General features: G+C 37.5%; 2 protein-coding genes across 5 annotated transcripts; both read right to left on the bottom strand.

The window, feature by feature from the left end:
* Positions 1-5,754: 5,754 nt before the first annotated feature.
* Positions 5,755-19,504, bottom strand: LOC107783512 (L-type lectin-domain containing receptor kinase IX.1-like). 4 transcript variants are annotated; one of them, XM_075254278.1, is made up of 3 exons: positions 18,668-19,504; positions 15,779-18,439; positions 14,572-15,437 (listed from the first exon to the last, which is right to left on the bottom strand). In XM_075254278.1, the coding sequence occupies exons 1-2, from the start codon at positions 19,167-19,169 to the stop codon at positions 17,130-17,132; spliced, it is 1,812 nt and encodes a 603-aa protein (XP_075110379.1). In that variant the 5' UTR covers positions 19,170-19,504; the 3' UTR covers positions 14,572-15,437; positions 15,779-17,129. The 4 variants fall into 4 exon arrangements, with proteins under 4 accessions (XP_075110377.1, XP_075110379.1, XP_075110378.1 ...); XM_075254276.1 differs by lacking the exon at positions 14,572-15,437 and adding an exon at positions 5,755-5,938 and having other exon boundaries at positions 15,779-19,500; XM_075254277.1 differs by having other exon boundaries at positions 14,572-14,881; positions 15,779-19,500.
* LOC142181064 (uncharacterized) lies at positions 14,589-15,005 on the bottom strand. The gene has a single exon (XM_075253189.1). It carries the CDS (start codon positions 15,003-15,005, stop codon positions 14,589-14,591), a length of 417 nt encoding a protein of 138 aa, XP_075109290.1.
* Positions 19,505-19,609: the final 105 nt, after the last annotated feature.

Genomic DNA, 19,609 nt, shown 5'->3' on the forward strand with positions numbered 1-19,609 from the left:
GGGCAGACTCATGGAGTCAATTTTTACACTTCAGCCCTTTTTACATTTTTATTTTTGCTTAGGAAACCTTAGTTTAAAAATCAGTATTTCATATAAGTCCCAATCCCAACTTCTAGGAAGCTTCCCTATTCAGTTACAAGAGATTCCCCCACCTAAATTTCCTATACTAACCCCTAGAGCCTCTATTTTTACTTTGGGAACCAAATGGGTCATATTGACCCACTAGCTCAAATAGACATGGGCTCAGATCCGACCCAAGAACCCAAACAAACCCCTTGAGGTAAACTGGCCTCAAAGCCCAAGCAACAAAGACAACCCAAACCAAGTCAATATTTCATAGCGGGCAAAAGAAAACACTCAAACAATTTCCAAAACCCAAAACCTAAACTAAGTGACTGACTAATTAACAAAATAGGCAGGGATTCAAAATGACCAAATCAAATTAAACTACGCGACTAAAACAAAAGACGAAATGAGCAGTTTAAGCATGGCATTAATAAAAACTAAACAGACCACAAACTTTCAGATTTGACAAAGAAAACTGAAAAGCCAATGGAACAGATATGAACACAAAATCAATCTAGAGGGAACCTAGGTTCAAAACCTCGGTCGAATTTCAATCAAAGTAAAGTAAAAGAAATAACTAAAGAAAGAGAGAAGAAAGAAGAGGAATAAAAGGTGAAACACGGACAGAAAAGGAAAAAAAAAGAGAAAACTTACTGATTTAAACTCGAAATCACCGGATAGTTCTGTTTTAACCCCAAAATGGTGTAAATCGCATGTTCTCTGTCAAGAACACACGAATAATACCATTTTGAGGTGAACCAGACTTTGAATACTCGGAGAAACATGGAGGGATGATCTTGCATGGGTAAAGTTGATTTTGGTCTCTATGGCTCGCACCCTAGATTTTAAGATTCAAGAGGTTCTGGCCCTGTTCGAGGGGAACGGAGTGAGGATTTAGCAAGAGGGGAGCGAGGGGGTTTTGGGGTATGATTTTGGTGGCGTTTGGAGATGGCGCCGCCGGGCTGAGATGGTGGGGAAATGGGGCGGCGGATTAGGGTTACCTCTGATCTCTGAAGCGGAGGGGTGAGAGAGACGATGAGGGGGTAGGCTCGTTTAGAACAATTATATACAGGTGGGGGACTCAGTTCCGGTCTGTTGGATTAAGAACTATCAACGGCTCAGATCAAGCCTAGCGATACAACGTCGTTTGGCTTTAGGGTAGGGCGGACCGGGTTAGGGAACGGGTATTGGGCCGGGTTCTAACTGGGTTTCGGGGGACAACTTGGGCTGAGTGAATTAAAATGAAAATGGCCCAACATCAAATTCAATTCCCTTCTCTCTCTTTTTTCAATTCATTTTTCTTTAAAATCCTTTTTCTTTTTCCAAAATTAAAATTAAAGCCTAATTTTAAATTAATTTAAATTAATCTATCAAGAATACTAACTAATTCTAAATAATGACTAACACGACAATCAAAAACTAAATTTAAAGAAAACTACCCAAAGTTCAAAATTAAAATTAAAAAGTGCACAATAAACTATTTTTGTGATTTTTCCATTTTTATAAAACAACTAATTTGTTAATTAATCCTAAAATGTAGAATTAAATCCTAAAAGCGAATGCAACATATTTTTGTATTTTTTATTAATTAAATAAAATAAATATGCAGAGACAAATGCAAACAATTAACATAAAATGCCACGAAAATCCACAAAATTGCAAACACTGAAAGAAATTATTTCGTTTTGAATTTATGGGAGTAATTCATATAGGATAAAAATCACGTACTCACAGTCGTTTGGTTGAGGGATGGGTTGGACCGATTTGGACGGGTATGGGCTAGGTTTAACGGGTTTCAGGGGGGAAATGAATTGGGCTGGTGTAGGACTCTAAACACTTGGCCCAAATTAGATTACTTCATTCTTTTTCTTTATCCTATTTCAAATCAATTTTCCAAAAAATTCTTTTTTTTTTCAAAATTAAAATAAAATCTAAATTAAATCCTAAAACCTAATTAACCAAAAAAAATACTAATTAAACCTAAATGATAATTATCACAATTAATTAAAAGACAGATTAAAAGAAAACTATTCAAAACCAAAGTTAACCTTGAAATGTGCAAATTAAACTATCTATGTGATTTTTCCTTTTTATAAAATAACTTAATTACTAATTAATTCTTAAAAATGCAAAGTTAAATCCTAAATGCACATGCAACGTATTTGTTGTATTTTTTTATTAATTAAATAAAATACATGTGCACAGACAAATACAAACAATTGACAGAAAATGCCACAAAAATCCACAAAATTTGCAAATAATGAAAAATTATTTTGTTTTGAATTTATGGGACTAATTCATATAGGGCAAAAATCATGTACTCACATTATGTACGTACAGACCTATGCATTACATGACATTTATACGCATATGCATGACATTATAGATATTTCATTATTAACAGAGCTATCCAGGCTTACAGGTTGAGTCATTTACTTCATGTTTCTTCCATGTCCTTTATATATCGATTTACATGCCTTACATACTCAGTACATTATTCGTACTGACGTCCTTTTGTTGGGGATGCTGCATTTATTCCTGCAGGTATAGATAATCATTTTGACGATCCCTCATAGTAGACGAGGTTAGCATTCAACGAAGGACCGGTAAGACTCCACCTCATTCGGAGTGCAGCCGAGTCTATGACTCATCGTGTTAGGGTTTTGCTTTATACTTATGGGTCAGCTGGTCCCCTGTCCCATTTGATATTGAACAATTTTAGAGACTTTGTAGATAAAGGTTCATTTTGTACAGTATATCAAAGGCCTTGACAGCCCACATGTATTCATGTTTTATAAACGATGGTTCATTGATATAACATTTTCCCACTTACAATTGTACATTACGAGTTGTGTCCATGTTGGCCCATGATAGTTATACAAAAAAAAAAGGAGTAGCAGAGTGGTTCGGTCGGGCCAGTGCGGCACCGGGTGCTAGCCACGCCTCCCCAGGTTTGGGGCGTGACAAAGTGGTATTAGAGCGTGTCACGACCCAAATTTTACTAAGGGTCGTGATGGTGTCGGACACCACTGTCAGGCAAGCAAGCCAAAATACTTAATTAAATTCTCGTTTTAATAATTTTGAAAACCATGATTTTCCTTCGATTTCACTAGTAAAAGATAATCATTTCAAATCAAATACGAATGTTAAGAAGTTAATAAAAGATATCCCATAATCATCCCAGAACCCGGTGTCACAAGTGCATGAGCATTTACTAGGGAATGAAATAAAATACAGTAACTGTCCGGAATACAAGGTGGACAGAAATGAAAACACCGTAAAATACTCTGAAGAGGACTCTGTTGGTTGCGGGTCACCTCGATAAATGCAGCTCACCCAAGTCTCTGTATCAACCATGCCGCTATGCCACTAAGACACTAGCACATAAGAATCTGTGCAACAAAAATGCACAACAAGTGTAGTATGAGTACAAAACAAATATGTACCCAATGAGTATCCCGTCTAATCTCAAAGAAGTAGAGATGAGAGGTCGACTTCGACACTTACTAGTGGTCCAATGATAATATAGTAAAAATGTGAGGAGATCAGAGAATTTAATAAAACAACAATTATAATTCATAAAGCCAGATAGCAGGTAAACAACTTCCTAAATAATAATGGATTTCCAAAGATTTACTTTTCATTATCTTTATCACTTTATCTCCATCCAGGAAAGGCAAATGTCAACATTTATAAATCTCAAGCAATAATACAAGCATGCGCATATCATACCGAGGTCGTACGGCCCAATCCAACATAAATGTAAAATGTGTACTGCCGAGGGTCGAACGACGCGAACCATAGATGCATCTATTACCCCGCTCATGAACTATCCATGCGACACGGTCAACATACAGTAAACAAACACCTTGCTCGCGAATCATACATGCGACGCAGGTACACATAGAATCATATATTCAAACAGTTAATCAAGACTTCATCAGGGAACAGCTATCTAAGGAAAAATCCAATTCTCTTTTTGCAATTCAAGAAAATGAAGCTCAATTTTTTTTTTTAGAAATTCACTTACTAATCCGATGTGATTTAAGCAATGCAAACCATCAATAGGATTACAAATATTTCCAAGTATAGCATGTTTTTGGGTCCTAGACTACCAGGACAATAGCATAATAGTAGCTACGCACAGACTCTCATCACCTCGTGCGTACGTAACCCCCACAAATAGGAGCACATAACCAATTAACTCACCTATGGGGACAATTCCCTATTGTCACACCTCCTTTTCCGCCCCCGCGAGGGGTGAAGGAGTTTTTCCAATTAAAGGACAATCGAAACGAGATTTGTTTATTCATTTTAGAGTTGCCACTTGGGAGATTTTAGGGTGTCCCAAGTCACCAATTTAATCCCGAATCGAGGAAAATAATGACTCTGTATTACAGTCCGCGAACCAGAAATCCGGATAAGAAATTCTGTTAATCCGGGAGAAGGTGTTAGGCATTTCCGAGTTCCGTGGTTCTAGCACGGTCGCTCAACTGTCATATTTGGCTTGTTTATCTGATTTTTTATACAATTATGAGCTTATGTGCGGATTTTAACTCTTTACCGCTTTCATTATTATTATTATTATTTTACAGGGAATTGCAACGTTGTGAAAATGTATTTCGAACCGCGTCATAATCAATGTACCCGTGATCGTCGACACACTTTGACTCCGTTGAGATTTGGATTTGGGTCACATAAATGTGCACTCGAGTTTAAGAAGATTAAATTATTAAAGGCGCGCCTAAATTGACTAGCGTATCATTTGTTTTGGGTAGGGCAGTGAAATTTTGCTAAACGGTCCATCCCGAAGTCTAAGCAATAATAAAGCAAATATTTACTGAGGGCCCCGCAAATTTGTATTTTTTATTCGGCGAGGCTCATCTCATTCTTATTTTTTTAAAAGGAATTTGCAACGTCATGGACACGCATCTCGAACCACATCACAATCAATGTACTCGTGATTAGAGACACATTTCGACTCCGCTGAGATTTGGATTTGGGTCACATAAATGTGCACCCGAGTTTAGGAAAGTAAGATTAATTAAGACGCATCCTAAAGAAACTAGTGTGTTGTTATTTTGGGTAAGGCCGTGGAGTTCGCTAAGCGGTCTATCCCGAGTTCTAAGTAATTAATACATACATTTTGTGAGGCCCCGCAATATGCATTTTTATTTGGCGAGGCTCGTCTCATTATATTTTTTTTATTCTTTTTTTAAAAAAAAAAGATAATCTTAGAATGACTACATTTTTTCTACTAAGTTTAGTCTCTAAAATAAAGAAAGAAAATCCTAATTAATTAGGAATTAGAAAAAATTAAGAACATGTAACATACTAATTGCTAGATTATGACCAATATTAAATGAAAGAATTTTAAAGAAAAAATTCGAAATTATAAATTAAATAAGAAAATCGACAACTAATATTCAAAAGAAATCAAATATAGCTAGATTGAAGTTCGCATTGTTATATAAAAAAAACAACTATTGGAATTAATTATTCATAACCATTTGAAACTAGATTTAACCATAATTACTAAAGCTTATTAGAAAAATTATTAAACTTAAACATTATCTAGTCTTGTTTGGCTTTAACTAAATTTAACTATCCATTCATGATTGACCTACTGTTGACCGTATTAAAACTTTCATAGCTAGTTAATTAACCCATTTTGCCAAGCTGATTCACTAAAGACCAACTTATGTTATTTTTCTCTTATTCCAATTATTAAACAGTAATACATGAAATAGCATAAATACAATCAGTAAAAGAAACGAAGAAAAAGCGAAATTAAAACTTCAAAGTTCCATTCTTCATGTATTCTTGCTTTCACATTTTTCAGCTTGCAATAGCTAGTATTACAGTCGTGTACCTGGTATTTGAATACAAGGAAAGGAAGAATAGGATCAGCAGCAGTAGAAACAGCGCAGCAACAACAAACAACCAGCAGTCAGAAAACCCAGCAGTAGACTTGAAAACCAAACAGAAATTCCAGCAACCACTCAATAAAGCAATAACAAAGGACCAACAGTTAACCCAAGAAGCCAATTGAAAATCCCGGAAGCAAACAGTAGGCAGAGATCACACTCAGGTATACACGGAAATAGTATTCGGATATTTTAGAAATCCTCTTCTTCAAGATTAAAAGTATGTTCTTATCTCCTCTTTAATTCTGAAGTTTATCTCTCCCAAAAATTCTTCTCTTAAGTGTCAAATGAGTCCTCCTTTTTATACCAAAAACAAGACTCTTTCTTTTTCTTTTTTACCCCATTCCTTTTTACTTTTTTTTTAAACCATTATTACTACCCCTTTTACCTCTTTTACTTTATTAACCCAATATTCTTTTATTATGTGCACCCTTTAACCTTTTATTATTACCTACACTTTTACTTTAGTAAAAGTAGTCAACGTGGGTCCCCCATGTTCCCTCTTTTTGAAAAGAAGATATCATTATCAACCTTTTCCTTTTTGTTTTTATTATTATGTCTTGTCCCCCGCCATAATTAAATAATTCATAATTGGTTAATTCCCGTTTTATTCCTAAAACTACTGTTACGCCCTAATTCAAAATCTGTTCAAACTTCAGAATTATCTAAGAGCCTAAAATTAAATTACCAGCTATAACCAATCTCTAATCCAGTTCAATCAACAAATTCAAACTTAAACGATGAACAACAAATCAACAATCAGAATTATTTTGACTGAACGATATTTTTAACAACACATATATTTTCAGATTCAATAATATTAACAAATTGAACATAACAAATAAGTAGATTTGAATTGCTAAATTTAATAATCATTTGATCTTTAAACTAAATCTAACAACATTACAACCAAGATGAATATTCAAATTAAATCAAGCATTTAAAACATAAAATCACATTAAATCACCGGATTAAGAACGAACTTCAAACAAAAGATACACGAATTTAATCTAAACTAATCAAGAAATAATTAATTGAATTTCAACTTGAATCTAACAACATTAACAATTTCTAAAAAAAAAAATACATAAAACACATGAAACAAACTGAAGAAATAATTACTTAAATTTCAATTCGAAATCTAACAACATTAAATTAAACTAACAACTTCTTTTACAAAAATAAATAAAAACACATGAAATAAACTTGAAAAAAAATAATTAAATTTCAATTTGAATCTAAAAATTAAACTAACAAAAACACATGAACAAACTGAAAAACTAATTAATTAAACGATAAACACGAACAAAACAAAATCAAACATTTACCGATTTTAGATCCGAGAATATCAAAACAAAAATACGGACAAAATGAAATTCAAGCCCACTAACCGGATCGGAATGACGACGAACTCGAACGAAAACAAATCTGCCCGGAAATAATTATCGCACCAAAATAACTTGACGCCAAAGACGACCACGAACGGACGATCGAAGAAGATGGTCGTTTGGCGTCGTTTGAAGACAACGCAGCGGCAGCGAGGATACAGTGAAGCAGCAGGCAGCATCAGTCTTTGACAAAGCAGCAGAAATTGGATCAAAAGTTTAACACGTTCAATGGGGGCAGCAGCAACGAGCTGGAAGACGCAGCCGTGGCAGCGAGGTGGTCGTCCATGGCTGGACATAGCAACAGCAACAGTGACGACGCTGCAGTGGCTATGACGAAGGAGAAGAAACAGCAGTGATGGTGGTTTGGACGTGAAGCAGATGCTCGACGAGCAGAAACGCAGCAACACTGTTGCTCGTCAATGGCGGACGGTGGAGGGGTCGTTTGAGAAGGTGAAGCAGCAGCGATGAAGTGTTGTGGTCGTGCGTCGTGGTGGGCTTGGACGATGAAGAAGACGACGCAGCAGGGGTGGTCGTTGAGGGTGGTGAAGCAGCGAGAGGGAGAGGCAGCCATGGCAGCTGGAGGGGAGGTTGAGGAAGATGATACAGTAGGGGGCGGGTAGCTTTTTTTTCTAGATTTAGGATTTTGTTTGTGAAATGGAAGATAGGGAGATAGGGGTGTTGGGTCTTTTGGGTTATGGACTGGGTCGACCCGGTTTGAAATGGACCGGGTCGTAGGGGAAGGTTGGGTATCTTTGGGCCTGTGACTTAAAATTGAAGAAAAGGCTCAATCCGATCTCTTCTATTTTTTGTCCTTTTCTATTTATTCAATTTCCTAAATAATAATAAAGCTAAAATGCTAAGATTAAATTATAAAACCCAAAAATTATCTGGAAATATTAATTAACTGTTAGTAACAATTAACACACAATTAAATAGCGACTAATGAAAAAAAAATCACACAATTTGGACATTAAGTGCTAACAATGCAACATACATTATTGTTATGATTTTCTCATTTTGTAAAATAAACTTAATTACATCTAATTGTAGAATTACATTTTTAATGCAAATATGACATATTTTTCATATTTTTTATTAATTTAACAAATAAACAGGCACAGACAAAAATACAAACAATTATAAAAAATGCAACTAAAATTCTAAAATTGCACGCAAAGAAAAATTATTTTATTTTGACTTTTTTGGGAGTAATTCTCATATAGGGCAAAAATCACGTGCTCACAGATGCCCCTCTTTGTTCGAAAACACAAAGAGTTTTCGTGCAAAGATAGAGTGAGCGGATACGAGCGATTTTTGCCCGAACTATTCAAATAGGGTAAGAACTAGTCAATACATGCTCAAAAGTTTATATTCTAATTATTAAACCAATTTCTCAACCCTAAATGCAAGGTTCCTAAAATTCATCCCCGGGCCCACGTGCCTGGATTCTGAATATTTTTGAAGAAAATTGTTACCCATAACCTAAGGATCAAGAATATATGATTTTTACTCCATTCCCTAACAAATTTCGTGGTTAAATTGTTTTTACCAAATTCTAGGTTTTTCATCTAAAATCCTTGACTTTCCCTAATTTTCACATGTTAATCTACCCATAAGCTATGTATTTAACTTATGATGTTTAGAAATTACTTACCTCTTTGATGATGATGGAATCCCTCCTCAAATGCTCTCAAAAATTGCCTAAGGCCAAGTGGGAAATGAAGGAAATGGGCTAAGTCTCGGGATAAAAAACCCTGAGTTCCAGCGCATTTGCGATATCCGACTCGCAAATGCGATGTCACATTTGCGACAATTGCATCACAAATGTGAAGCCTAGCCCACCCTGCCCCGGTCTTATTTGCGACAATATTCTTCGCAAATGCGAAGGTGACAGCTTTGCAAAATCGATCCTTCGTTCGCAAATGCGAACTTTCCCCTAGAAGCTCAGGCTCGCTAATGCGAACAGAAACTCGCAAATGCGAGGTCACATTTGCGACCAATGCATCGCAATTGCGATCATACCAGTGCCAGCAATCATATTTCTTAGCAAATCACTCCGAAGTTATCTCAGATCACACCCGAGCCCCCGGGGCTCCAAACCAAACACCCGCACAAGTCTAGAAACATAACACGGACTTGCTCGATGCTTCATATCACATTAAACAACGCTAAAACCATGAATTGCACTCCAAGTGTAATTGGGAACTCTCCCCTTCCTTTGTTAATATTAAAAAAGCAACTGTTCTCTGGTGGACGTAGGATTATTTTGATCTGAACCACGTTAAATCTTGTGTTCTTTCTTTTACGTTTCCGCTAACAATTGGTATCAGAGCGACGAGATTCTTTAACGATCCAAGAAGGAAGAACAAGCAAATATGAGTTCCATGAAGTTTGAAATTGATAGATTCAATGGACGCAACAACTTCAATATCTGGAAGATCCAGATGATGGCGTTACTGCGGAGGGAAGGTTCAATCCATGCTATTGACGGAAAGTATCCTACGGATATATCAGCTCCCGACAAGGAGAAGATTGAAGGGGATGCATTGAGTGCAATCCAACTATCCCTTGCACCTAACGTGCTTTGTGAAGTGAGTACGGGTACTGAAGAGATGGCCAAACAGTTGTGGGAAAAGCTAGAAGGGCTATACCAAGACCGATCAGTGACAACAAGAATGTTGTTACAACGGCGTCTTCACACATTTAAGATGGGGTCAGGTACTTCGTTACAAGATCATTTAGATGTGTTTAATAAACTTGTCATGGACTTACAGATTGCACGAATTAAAAGGGAGGAGGAGACGCTTGCATGTGCTTTGCTATTTTCATTGACTTCAGGATATCGTGATATTGAGAATTCAATGATGTATAGCAAGGAGCCTATCAAGCTTGAGCAAGTGCGGCAGGCACTTAACTCTAGTGATGTGCGGAGGCACATTGAAGGAGATAGAGATGACCAGGCAAGTGGCCTCTTTGTAAGAGGCCGGACTAGCCAACAGGGAAAGAGCAAATCAAAGCACAGATCAAAGTCTCGTGTGAACAAGAAGAATACAGAGTGTTGGGGTTGTGGCAAGAAGGGGCACTTTGAACGAGATTGCCCAATGTCAAAGTCCAAGGAAAAGGCGAGTGCATCTACAGTTGAACAGGTACATAATTTTGATAATGATTATGTACTAACAACATCGTGTAATAATAATAGTAGTTATGAAAACAAATGGGTATTATACTCTGCTTGTACTCTGCATATGACGTTCCGAAAAGACTGGTTTAGCAGCTACGAGAAAAGTGGAGAAACCGTAGTAATGGGCAATAATGCAACTTGTGCAATAGTTGGCATTGGCTCAGTTCGGGTTCGCTGCCATGATAGAATCGTGAAGACTATTACACAAGTCCGTCATGTTCCTGATCTGAAGAAGAATTTGATCTCCTTGGGTACTCTGGATGAACAAGGCTACAGGTACATGAGCGAAGCAGGAACTATGAAGGTGACTAAAGGTTCTTTAGTCATGCTGAAAGGCAAGCTGGAGAACGACCTTTACACATTGGCCGGAAGCACCATTGTTGGCTCTGCAAATGCATCTACAGTGCAGTTATCTAATGATGACAAGGCAAGACTATGGCACATGAGACTGGGTCATATGAGCGCACGTGGACTGGAGATGTTGAGCAATCGTAAACTTTTGGAAGGTGAGAAGATCATCACGCTTGACTTCTGTGAGCACTGCGTTCTAGGGAAGCAGAAGAAGGTCAGCTTCAGCACTGGCAAACACAAGACAAGAGGAGTGCTAGACTACATCCATTCAGATTTATGGGGTCCTTCTAAACTTCCATCGAATGGCGGAAAGAGGTATCTTCTCATTTTTATTGATGATTTCTCACGAAAGGTTTGGGTGTATTTTTTGAAGGCAAAAAGTGATGCTTTTGAAACATTTAAAGAGTGGAAGATTTTGGTTGAAAATCAAAAGGAGCGGAAAATCAAGTATCTTCGCACAGACAATGGCTTGGAGTTTTGCAATGAAAGTTTAATGAATTCTGCAAGGTTCATGGGATCTCAAGACATAGGACTGTCAGGCATACCCCACAGCAGAATGGAGTTGCCGAGAGAATGAACAAAACTCTTCTTGAAAAGGCTCGTTGTATGTTCCTACAAGCCAAAATGTCCAAAGTATTTGGGCTGAAGCAGTTCACACTACTGCTCATATTGTCAATCGATCTCCAGCATCGGCAATTGACTTTAAGACTCCGAATGAGATATGCTCAGGTGAACCCTCTAACTATTCATACTTACGAGTATTTGGGTGTCCAGCTTATTATCACGTTAATGAAGGAAAGCTTGAACCAAGGGCTAAGAAGGCCATATTCGTAGGGTATGTGGATGGAGTAAAAGGGTACAAACTTTGGTGTTTGTCTTCACTCAAATTTATAGTTAGTAGAGATGTCACCTTCGATGAATCCTCTATACTTGATCCCCGTAAAGTTTCCGTGGAGTTTTCAGGAAACAAGAACAACAAGCAGGTGGAGCTTCCGGTGGAGCTTGCCAAGGAAAAGGATCAAGAGACTCAGGTTAAAGATGAGTCAGAAGATGTAGGCCTTGAAGAACTTGTTATCAATGAACCATACACAATTGCGAAAGGGAGGGAGAAGAGGCAGATACGAGAACCGGAATGCCTTATAAATCAAGCAAACTTGATTGCATATGCGTTCGTAGCTGCACAAGAAGAGATTAAAGATCTGGAGCCCTCCTCGTATATTGAAGCAACTTCTTGCAAGGATGTTGCACAATGGCGGTTAGCCATGACTGAAGAAATGGAGTCTCTTCACAAGAATCAGACATGGGTCTTAGTGAAAAGACAAAAGGGGAAGAGGACAGTTGGATGCAAGTGAGTCTACCGAAAGAAAGAGGGAATTCCTGAAGCGGAAGATGCTAGGTTCAAGGCGAGATTGGTTACAAAAGGTTTCAGCCAAAAGGAGGGAATTGACTACAATGAGATTTTCTCTCCAGTCGTGAAGCATAGCTCAATTCGCGTGCTACTAGCATTGGTTGCACAATTTGACTTGGAGCTTCAGCAGCTTGATGTCAAAACTGCTTTCTTACACGGTGATCTAGAAGAGACAATCTATATGGATCAACCTGAAGGTTTCCTAGCTGAGGGAAAAGAAGATCACGTATGCCAACTAAAGAAGTCTTTGTATGGTTTGAAGCAATCCCCTAGACAGTGGTACAAGAGGTTTGATGCATTCATGACTACACATGAATTCTCAAGGAGTGCATTTGATAGCTATGTGTATCACAAGAAGATGTCTGGTAACTCAATGATTTATTTACTGTTGTATGTTGATGATATGCTTATTGTTGCTAACAACATTACAGAGATAAATGCTTTGAAGAAACTGTTGAGTAAGGAATTTGACATGAAGGATTTAGGAGCTGCAAAGAAAATCTTTGGTATGGAGATTTCAAGAGAAGACGATGTTGTACATCTTTCTCAGAAGAGGTATATTGAAAGGGTTCTCGAGAGATTCAATATGCAAACGTGCAAGCCTGTAAGTACACCATTAGCTCCTCATTTTAAACTTTCAGAGTCACAAATGCCTCAGTCCGAGGATGAGGTGGAGCATATGTCAAAGATTCCTTATGCCAGTGCAGTTGGTAGCATTATGTATGTTATGGTATGCACACGTCCAGATATTGCTCAATCTGTAAGTGTGGTAAGTAGATACATGTCCAACCCAGGAAAGAGGCATTGGGAAGCTGTCAAGTGGATATTGAGATATCTCAAAGGAGCTTCTGGTGTTGGTCTTACCTTTCGAAAAAGTGGTACAGGTATTTCAATTCTCGGTTATGTGGATTCTGACTATGCAGGAGATCTTGACAGAAGAAGGTCCACAACTGGATACATCTTTACCCTCGTTGGCAGTGCTGTCAGTTGGAAGTCGACTCTGCAGTCGATTGTCGCTTTGTCTACGACAGAAGCAGAATACATGGCAGCAGCGAAGGCGGTAAAGGAAGCTTTTTGGTTGAAAAGTTTAGTAGCGGAATTGAGTTTGGTTTAGCTGGAATCAACTCTTAGATGTGATAGTCAGAGTGCTATTCATCTAATGAAAAATCAGAGGTTTCATGAGCGCACTAAACACATTGATATCAGATTTCATTTTATTCGAGATGTTATTGATGAGGGAACTATCAAGGTCGTGAAGGTTATCACAGACAATAATGTTGCAGACATGTTGACCAAGATAGTCCCGCTCGCTAAGTTTGCACACTGCAAGGACTTGGCGGGGGTGTGCATCAACTGATGCAACTCCGAAGAGAACAGTTGCTAGGTGGAGATGGTATGTTCATCAATGGTTTGATTCTTCTTGTTTCTTACAACGGGGTTGCCCAGTAAGCTTAGAAGTTTTGGCCAGAGTTGTTCACACGCTCGAAACGCAAACCAAGGTGGAGATTGAAAATGTTGGTTTATGTTTAGTCAACAATGGCATGCTGAAAATGTTGGTTTATGTTTAGTCAACAATGACATGCCAATTGGAAGAGTTGGTGGAAAGAGTTGGTGTGGATGCTAGGAGGAAGCTTCCTCCTTTGATGTCACCCATGACATCAAGAGGAGGTAGTTTGATGTCACCAATGACATCAAGAGGAGGTCTTTACCTCTATAAATAGATGCACTCCTTCACTTGTAGAGATCATCCCAAAAATAATACAACACATTGTAGTGAGTAGAGAGTTAAGAGAGAAATTCTCTTAAGTGTAATTGGGAATTCTCCCCTTCCTTTGTTAATATTAAAAAAATAACTGTTCTCTGGTGGACGTAGGATTATTTTGATCCGAACCACGTTAAATCTTGTGTTCTTTCTTTTACATTTCCGCTAACAATACCCAACAATAATTAAATTATTAAAAATCACGAAGAATAATATTCAACTATTTCACAACCCCAAAATACTAGTTATGACCTTCTGCACCTATTTCTTAAATTTCAACATTCTTGCTATTGTTGTTACTTCTTATTTGCAAATGAAAAAAAAAACTTGTGGGATTCAAGTCAGGGGCGGAGCTAGGATTCGGAGTGTGTGAGTTCTAAAATTTAAAATAAGACTGATCTAAAACTAATATACAATATCAAACTGACTAAAGAATGAGTATCGATATTTAATATATATTTAAAAAGTAACGAAAGACAAACACAATATACGAATATAAACATTATCATTTCAATTGCACTCGACGAGTTGTCATGTTTTGAAAACGATCAATGATCGCATCATTAGATACACTTTCAAATACTTCATCCTCTATAAAACAAACTAAACAATCATTCAAAAAGTCATCACCAATCCTGTTTCGAAAATCATTTTTAATAAACTTCATTGAAGAAAAAGCTCTTTCAACCGTTGCAGTAGCCACAAGTAATATCAAACTCAGCTTCACAAGCAAATAAACAAGTCCCCATGTCTTGTGAATATTTGTTTTAACCAATGTCTTTGACAGATCACCAAGCCCTTTCAAGTTAGAGAATGCATTGTTCATTTCTCGCACATAGTCAATATAGTTGTCAAGCTCATAACTAAGATCTTCAAGCTTAGAAGCAATGAACTCATTTGGATAATATGTAGCAAGTTTCATAATCTTGTTTTTATCATAATTCACAAAGAATCATCGGGACTCAAACTAGTCATACCAAGAAGCAGGGAAGTATTCATTTCACTAAAACGATTGTTAAGCTCCGAAAGTTGCAAATCAATAGCAGCACAAAAAACCTCTACGAGGTTGACAATAGCATTATTCCCCCAAAATCTCTTTTTGGAAAGACAAAACCACGAGGTTGACAAGCTCCATTTTGTATATAATTTCTCCTTACACGGTCACGTAAATTAGGAGGATATTCTGAAATTGGTTTTCTTTTAGCAGGATCGGGCTCATAATCCCATCCTTTATCCGATGCTTGGGAGGGATTAATATTGTTATTAATAATTGGTTCAAAGGAGAGCTACAAGAATCTGCAGAAGCTTGAGCTTTGTAAAAACTCGTGATCATATCGACTTTTGCTAGAAAAACCTAAAAATGGCAAAACACAAATTCACTTTAGTCCTAAAATAAAATCCAGTTAGATTCCGAAATGTTGGCTTATAAAATTATTAATAACTTTAGTCCTAAAATAAAATTCCTTCCAGCGAACCCACATCCCTATTTTCAAGTAAATAATCCTATTTTCATCAATGCATAACAGCATAAGAGCAACTAATTGATATAAATTGGATTCTCGGTAAAAATTAAAGATTAAAAATCAAATTTTGCATAAATTATTAATCATTCAATAAGGTAAAAATTAAAGATTAAGACAGTGATGAAGCAATAAGGCAAATGAAAGAGAATATCGGAATCGGAGTTGTACTTACACGATCGGCAGCGAAAGTCGGCAGAGAAGAAGATACGTCGGCGTCAAGGTACGCCGGAGAATTCAGGCCATTTCGGTTTGAATTCCTACTGACAGAGAGAAAGAGGAAAGTGAAAGTGGAACGAAGAGTAGTATTGATTATAGCTACTATTATCCGACAGAGACCAATCACACAGCGCACAAGGCACAATAAAGTGCTTTCTACTACCTCTTTGCTTTATGTAATAGTGCAGTCTTTTTCCTTTTAGATACAACAAATCTGTTGAAAGGAAAGTAAAGAAAATGTTTTGTTTTGTGAAAAAAATATTAAAAAAAACGAAATAACATACTGCTTTAAAGGGAAATATCTTTTTCCGGTGAACCCACAACCTTTACTATTGAACCCAAACTTCTTATGTTACTGGGTTTAGCATAATATATTTATATAGATATGATAAATTTTTAAATACAAATACAGAGTTTCGAAAAAAGTTATTGGGTTGCCCGAACCCGCACATTCAAGCTCACCAGGCCCCCTTTAGTGTCACTAGCGTTTTCAAACGCAGAAGAAGATTCTGTTTCGCTGCCCTTTATTCAGCCAAGAATCACCGATAATTCATGTGATTCATGTATTATATTGTCTTCAAATGATCCTTATGTCCCTATCTCATTTATCAGTACATTGGACTAGTTTCTCATGCTCACGTGTAAAGCTACTTTATAAGATGCTTTTGGACTATCATTCTCCTCGTATAATTATTTTTGTAGAAAGTAGATGCTGCAATATTTTCTCACATGGTAGGGTAGGCAATATTTTGTTGACTTGCCTTTCTTTAATACACAAAAGCTTCAATATAATTATTCCTTAAAGCTGATGCCCATAATAGTTCTTATTCACATCAGGAGTACCTCAAGTCGTCTTTGGACACATAGTTAGCCCATATAAACATTTAAAAGTTAGGGGGCTTTACATTTCTAGTCAGATGGAGGTAACAACACTACTCTGAAGCAAAAAATAGAAAGTGACTTGGCAGCTGCTCAACTTTATGCAAACACATTTTAAACCTAATACTAACGTGTTCGTTTAAGCTGGTATTTTCTCTCATTTTGGTTTTCAGATTCTCGTTATAGTTACAGGATTACACTTTTTAAATATGCTTAGTGTCATTAAATCAAATCTTTGTGCAAGGATATAGGACACAAGTAGACAAATCAAATTTCTAGTTCTGTTCGGAGGAAAAATTGGAGGTAGAGGAAATGTTGATTCAGTCAATCCTGTTCATTAGAAGAGAAGCAACAAAGAGTAAGAAGGAAAAAAGATGGGCATTGCTAGTGATATATTGAATGCAGGGAAATATCATAGCAATGCAATGTCAACGTGGGTACAAGATTGAAGCTGAAGATGAAGACGCTGCATAAGCTGTTGTGGTATTCGAAGAATCGGTGTTGTCTCTGTTCACTGAATAATGACTGCAATATGTCGGCACAGGCATGTTTGGAGGGAGGGTGGGCAATGGAGCTTCAAAATTAAGGACATGAATTGCTTGCCTAATAGAAGGCCTGCATTTGCTATCTGGATGAGCACACCATAAACCAACAATTAGTAAGTGCTTCGTCTCCATTTCATTGAACTCTGATAAGAGTTTAGGATCAGCTGCTTCATTAAGATTTCCCATCCCGTAAAGGCTCCAAACCCAATCAACAAGTTTTACTTGATCTTCTTCAGCTTTAGGATCAATAGCTTTCCTTCCACAAGCTATTTCTAACGCGACAACTCCAAAGCTATAGACATCTGTTTCCTTGCTAGCTTTGCCAGTGATGAAACATTCCGGGGCCATGTAGCCCCTTGTACCTGCCAAAACTGTTGTTTGGGATCCTTTTTCATGGTCAACTAGTCTAGCTAAACCAAAATCCCCAAGTTTGGCATTGAAATTGGAATCCAACATAATATTGCTCGACTTTATGTCCCTATGCACCACACATTGTTCCCATTCTTCGTGTAGATACAGCAGCGTAGAGGCCAAGCCTTGAGCAATCTTGTATCTTATTGGCCATGTCAAATGGCTTTTTCCTTTGAAAAGATGGAAATCTAAGCTTCCATTAGGCATAAACTCATAGACAAGTAGAAGTTCTCTTTTCTCATGGCACCAGCCAATGAGTTGCACTAGATGTCTATGTCTTAGCCGGCTGATGATACTCACTTCTGATGCATACTCTTTTATTCCTTGCTTTGACTCCCTTGAAACCCTCTTAACAGCAACATAGGAATTCAATTCCCTGAGATATCCTTTATAAACACCTCCAAACCCACCCTCCCCGAGCTTATTTTCCTGCGCAAAGCTATTTGTACATCTAGCCAACTCTCTGTAAAGGAACTTCTTTGGTCCTGTGCTTCTTTCAAATTCATGAGTCATAGATCCATCAAAGATGTCATTGTCTTCATCTTCTCTCAACTTCCTCTTTCTCCAAAATGCAAACAGCATCAAAACACATACAAAAACCAAAACACAACCACCAGAAACCAATCCAACCACAAGTCCTAACTTGTTTTTACTCTGTGCATGCTCTGGCTTGGGTCTTGGTAAGACTACTCCTGGATTTGTTATGTTGTCGTTAACTTCTAATGAAGAAGTAAAGTTCCAAGAATAGATACTTTGTAATGCAAAGACAAGTCCAGCTCCACCTGTGAAGCCAAAAGTGACCCATTCAGGCAAGTATTCTCTCAGATCGAGATTGTGAGATAGGCTTTGCAGGACAGTGACAGTGGAATTATCTTTGAAACCGGTGAAGACAACAGTAAGATTTTTTGAAGTCGAGTTATAGCTAATCCAGGCATCAGTTCTCCTACCATTCGGAATGCTACTAAACCAGGTCACATTAACAACAGATTGCATAGAGTTGATATCAATACCTACATGATCACCCTTTGGGTCATACTGGACGTTCTGATACGTATCAAACTCCACAGCTACAAAATGATTGCTCGATGTATTCAGTCGTTGAGTATTACTTGTAAGGCCAAGACTGCCACCTCTAGTTGTGTTCTCTGGAGTTCTTGAACCTGCAGGCGCGAGGAAGAAGGCAAGACCATCACCATATCTTGTTCTGCCTTTTGAATTGATGCTAAAGGAGAAGTGAGTACTGAAATCTGTGACATTTCCAGAGGCCTTGTCCCAAAGATGCAGGGGCTTGGAATATGTGGCTCGACCTATGCTAGCGTTTACATGACGATTGATCAGGTCTATGGTAAGTTGAATTGCACCATCTGCTGGATAAGCATCTCTCTCGTATGTTACATTTTGATCGCTGGGTCTAAAACTATCAAAATTGAAGGACAGCGAAGTCGCAAAGGGGGTTATGATAAGAAGAAAAACAAGGTATTTGAGAGCAGATAAAGAGGCAAAAACAACCATAGTTGGATGATATGTTTATGAGTTTATCACATTGTTTGAAAACTGAATGTTTATGTACGTAGAACACGTTGCTTAGCTTTTGGTGCAACTCGGTAGAGTTGGGAGGCTTTTGTTGACTTCCTTAGTTCAAAGTCTTTTTTTGGATGTACTCTTTCCCAACAACAACGTACAAAAGGATTACGTATAGATGTTCATAACACGCAGCGAAAGACAATAACAATCCTAGGCAGATCTTTTCGTCTTTAAAATTTATTTACATATCAATAGATCGGATCTAAGATGTACCTGGTGAAAGAAAGTCTCGTTTCAAATTTTTCGATAGTGCGAAGATTCTATGCGTATCTCTTTGATCAACGAAACCCGCAAACAAATTGAACGAAGAATATTGTATTGAAATTTTTCTCAAAAATCTCAACTCAATGTTAGAAGAACAAGAAACA

Source organism: Nicotiana tabacum, chromosome 5 (assembly GCF_000715075.1).
Source record: "Nicotiana tabacum cultivar K326 chromosome 5, ASM71507v2, whole genome shotgun sequence".
NCBI classification, from domain to species: domain Eukaryota; kingdom Viridiplantae; phylum Streptophyta; class Magnoliopsida; order Solanales; family Solanaceae; genus Nicotiana; species Nicotiana tabacum.

Bases quoted from the DNA above. Each gene is read 5' to 3' on its own strand.
- LOC142181064 (XM_075253189.1), bottom strand. From the start codon at position 15,005: ATGAAACTTGCTACATATTATCCAAATGAGTTCATTGCTTCTAAGCTT.
- LOC107783512 (XM_075254276.1), bottom strand. From the start codon at position 19,169: ATGGTTGTTTTTGCCTCTTTATCTGCTCTCAAATACCTTGTTTTTCTT.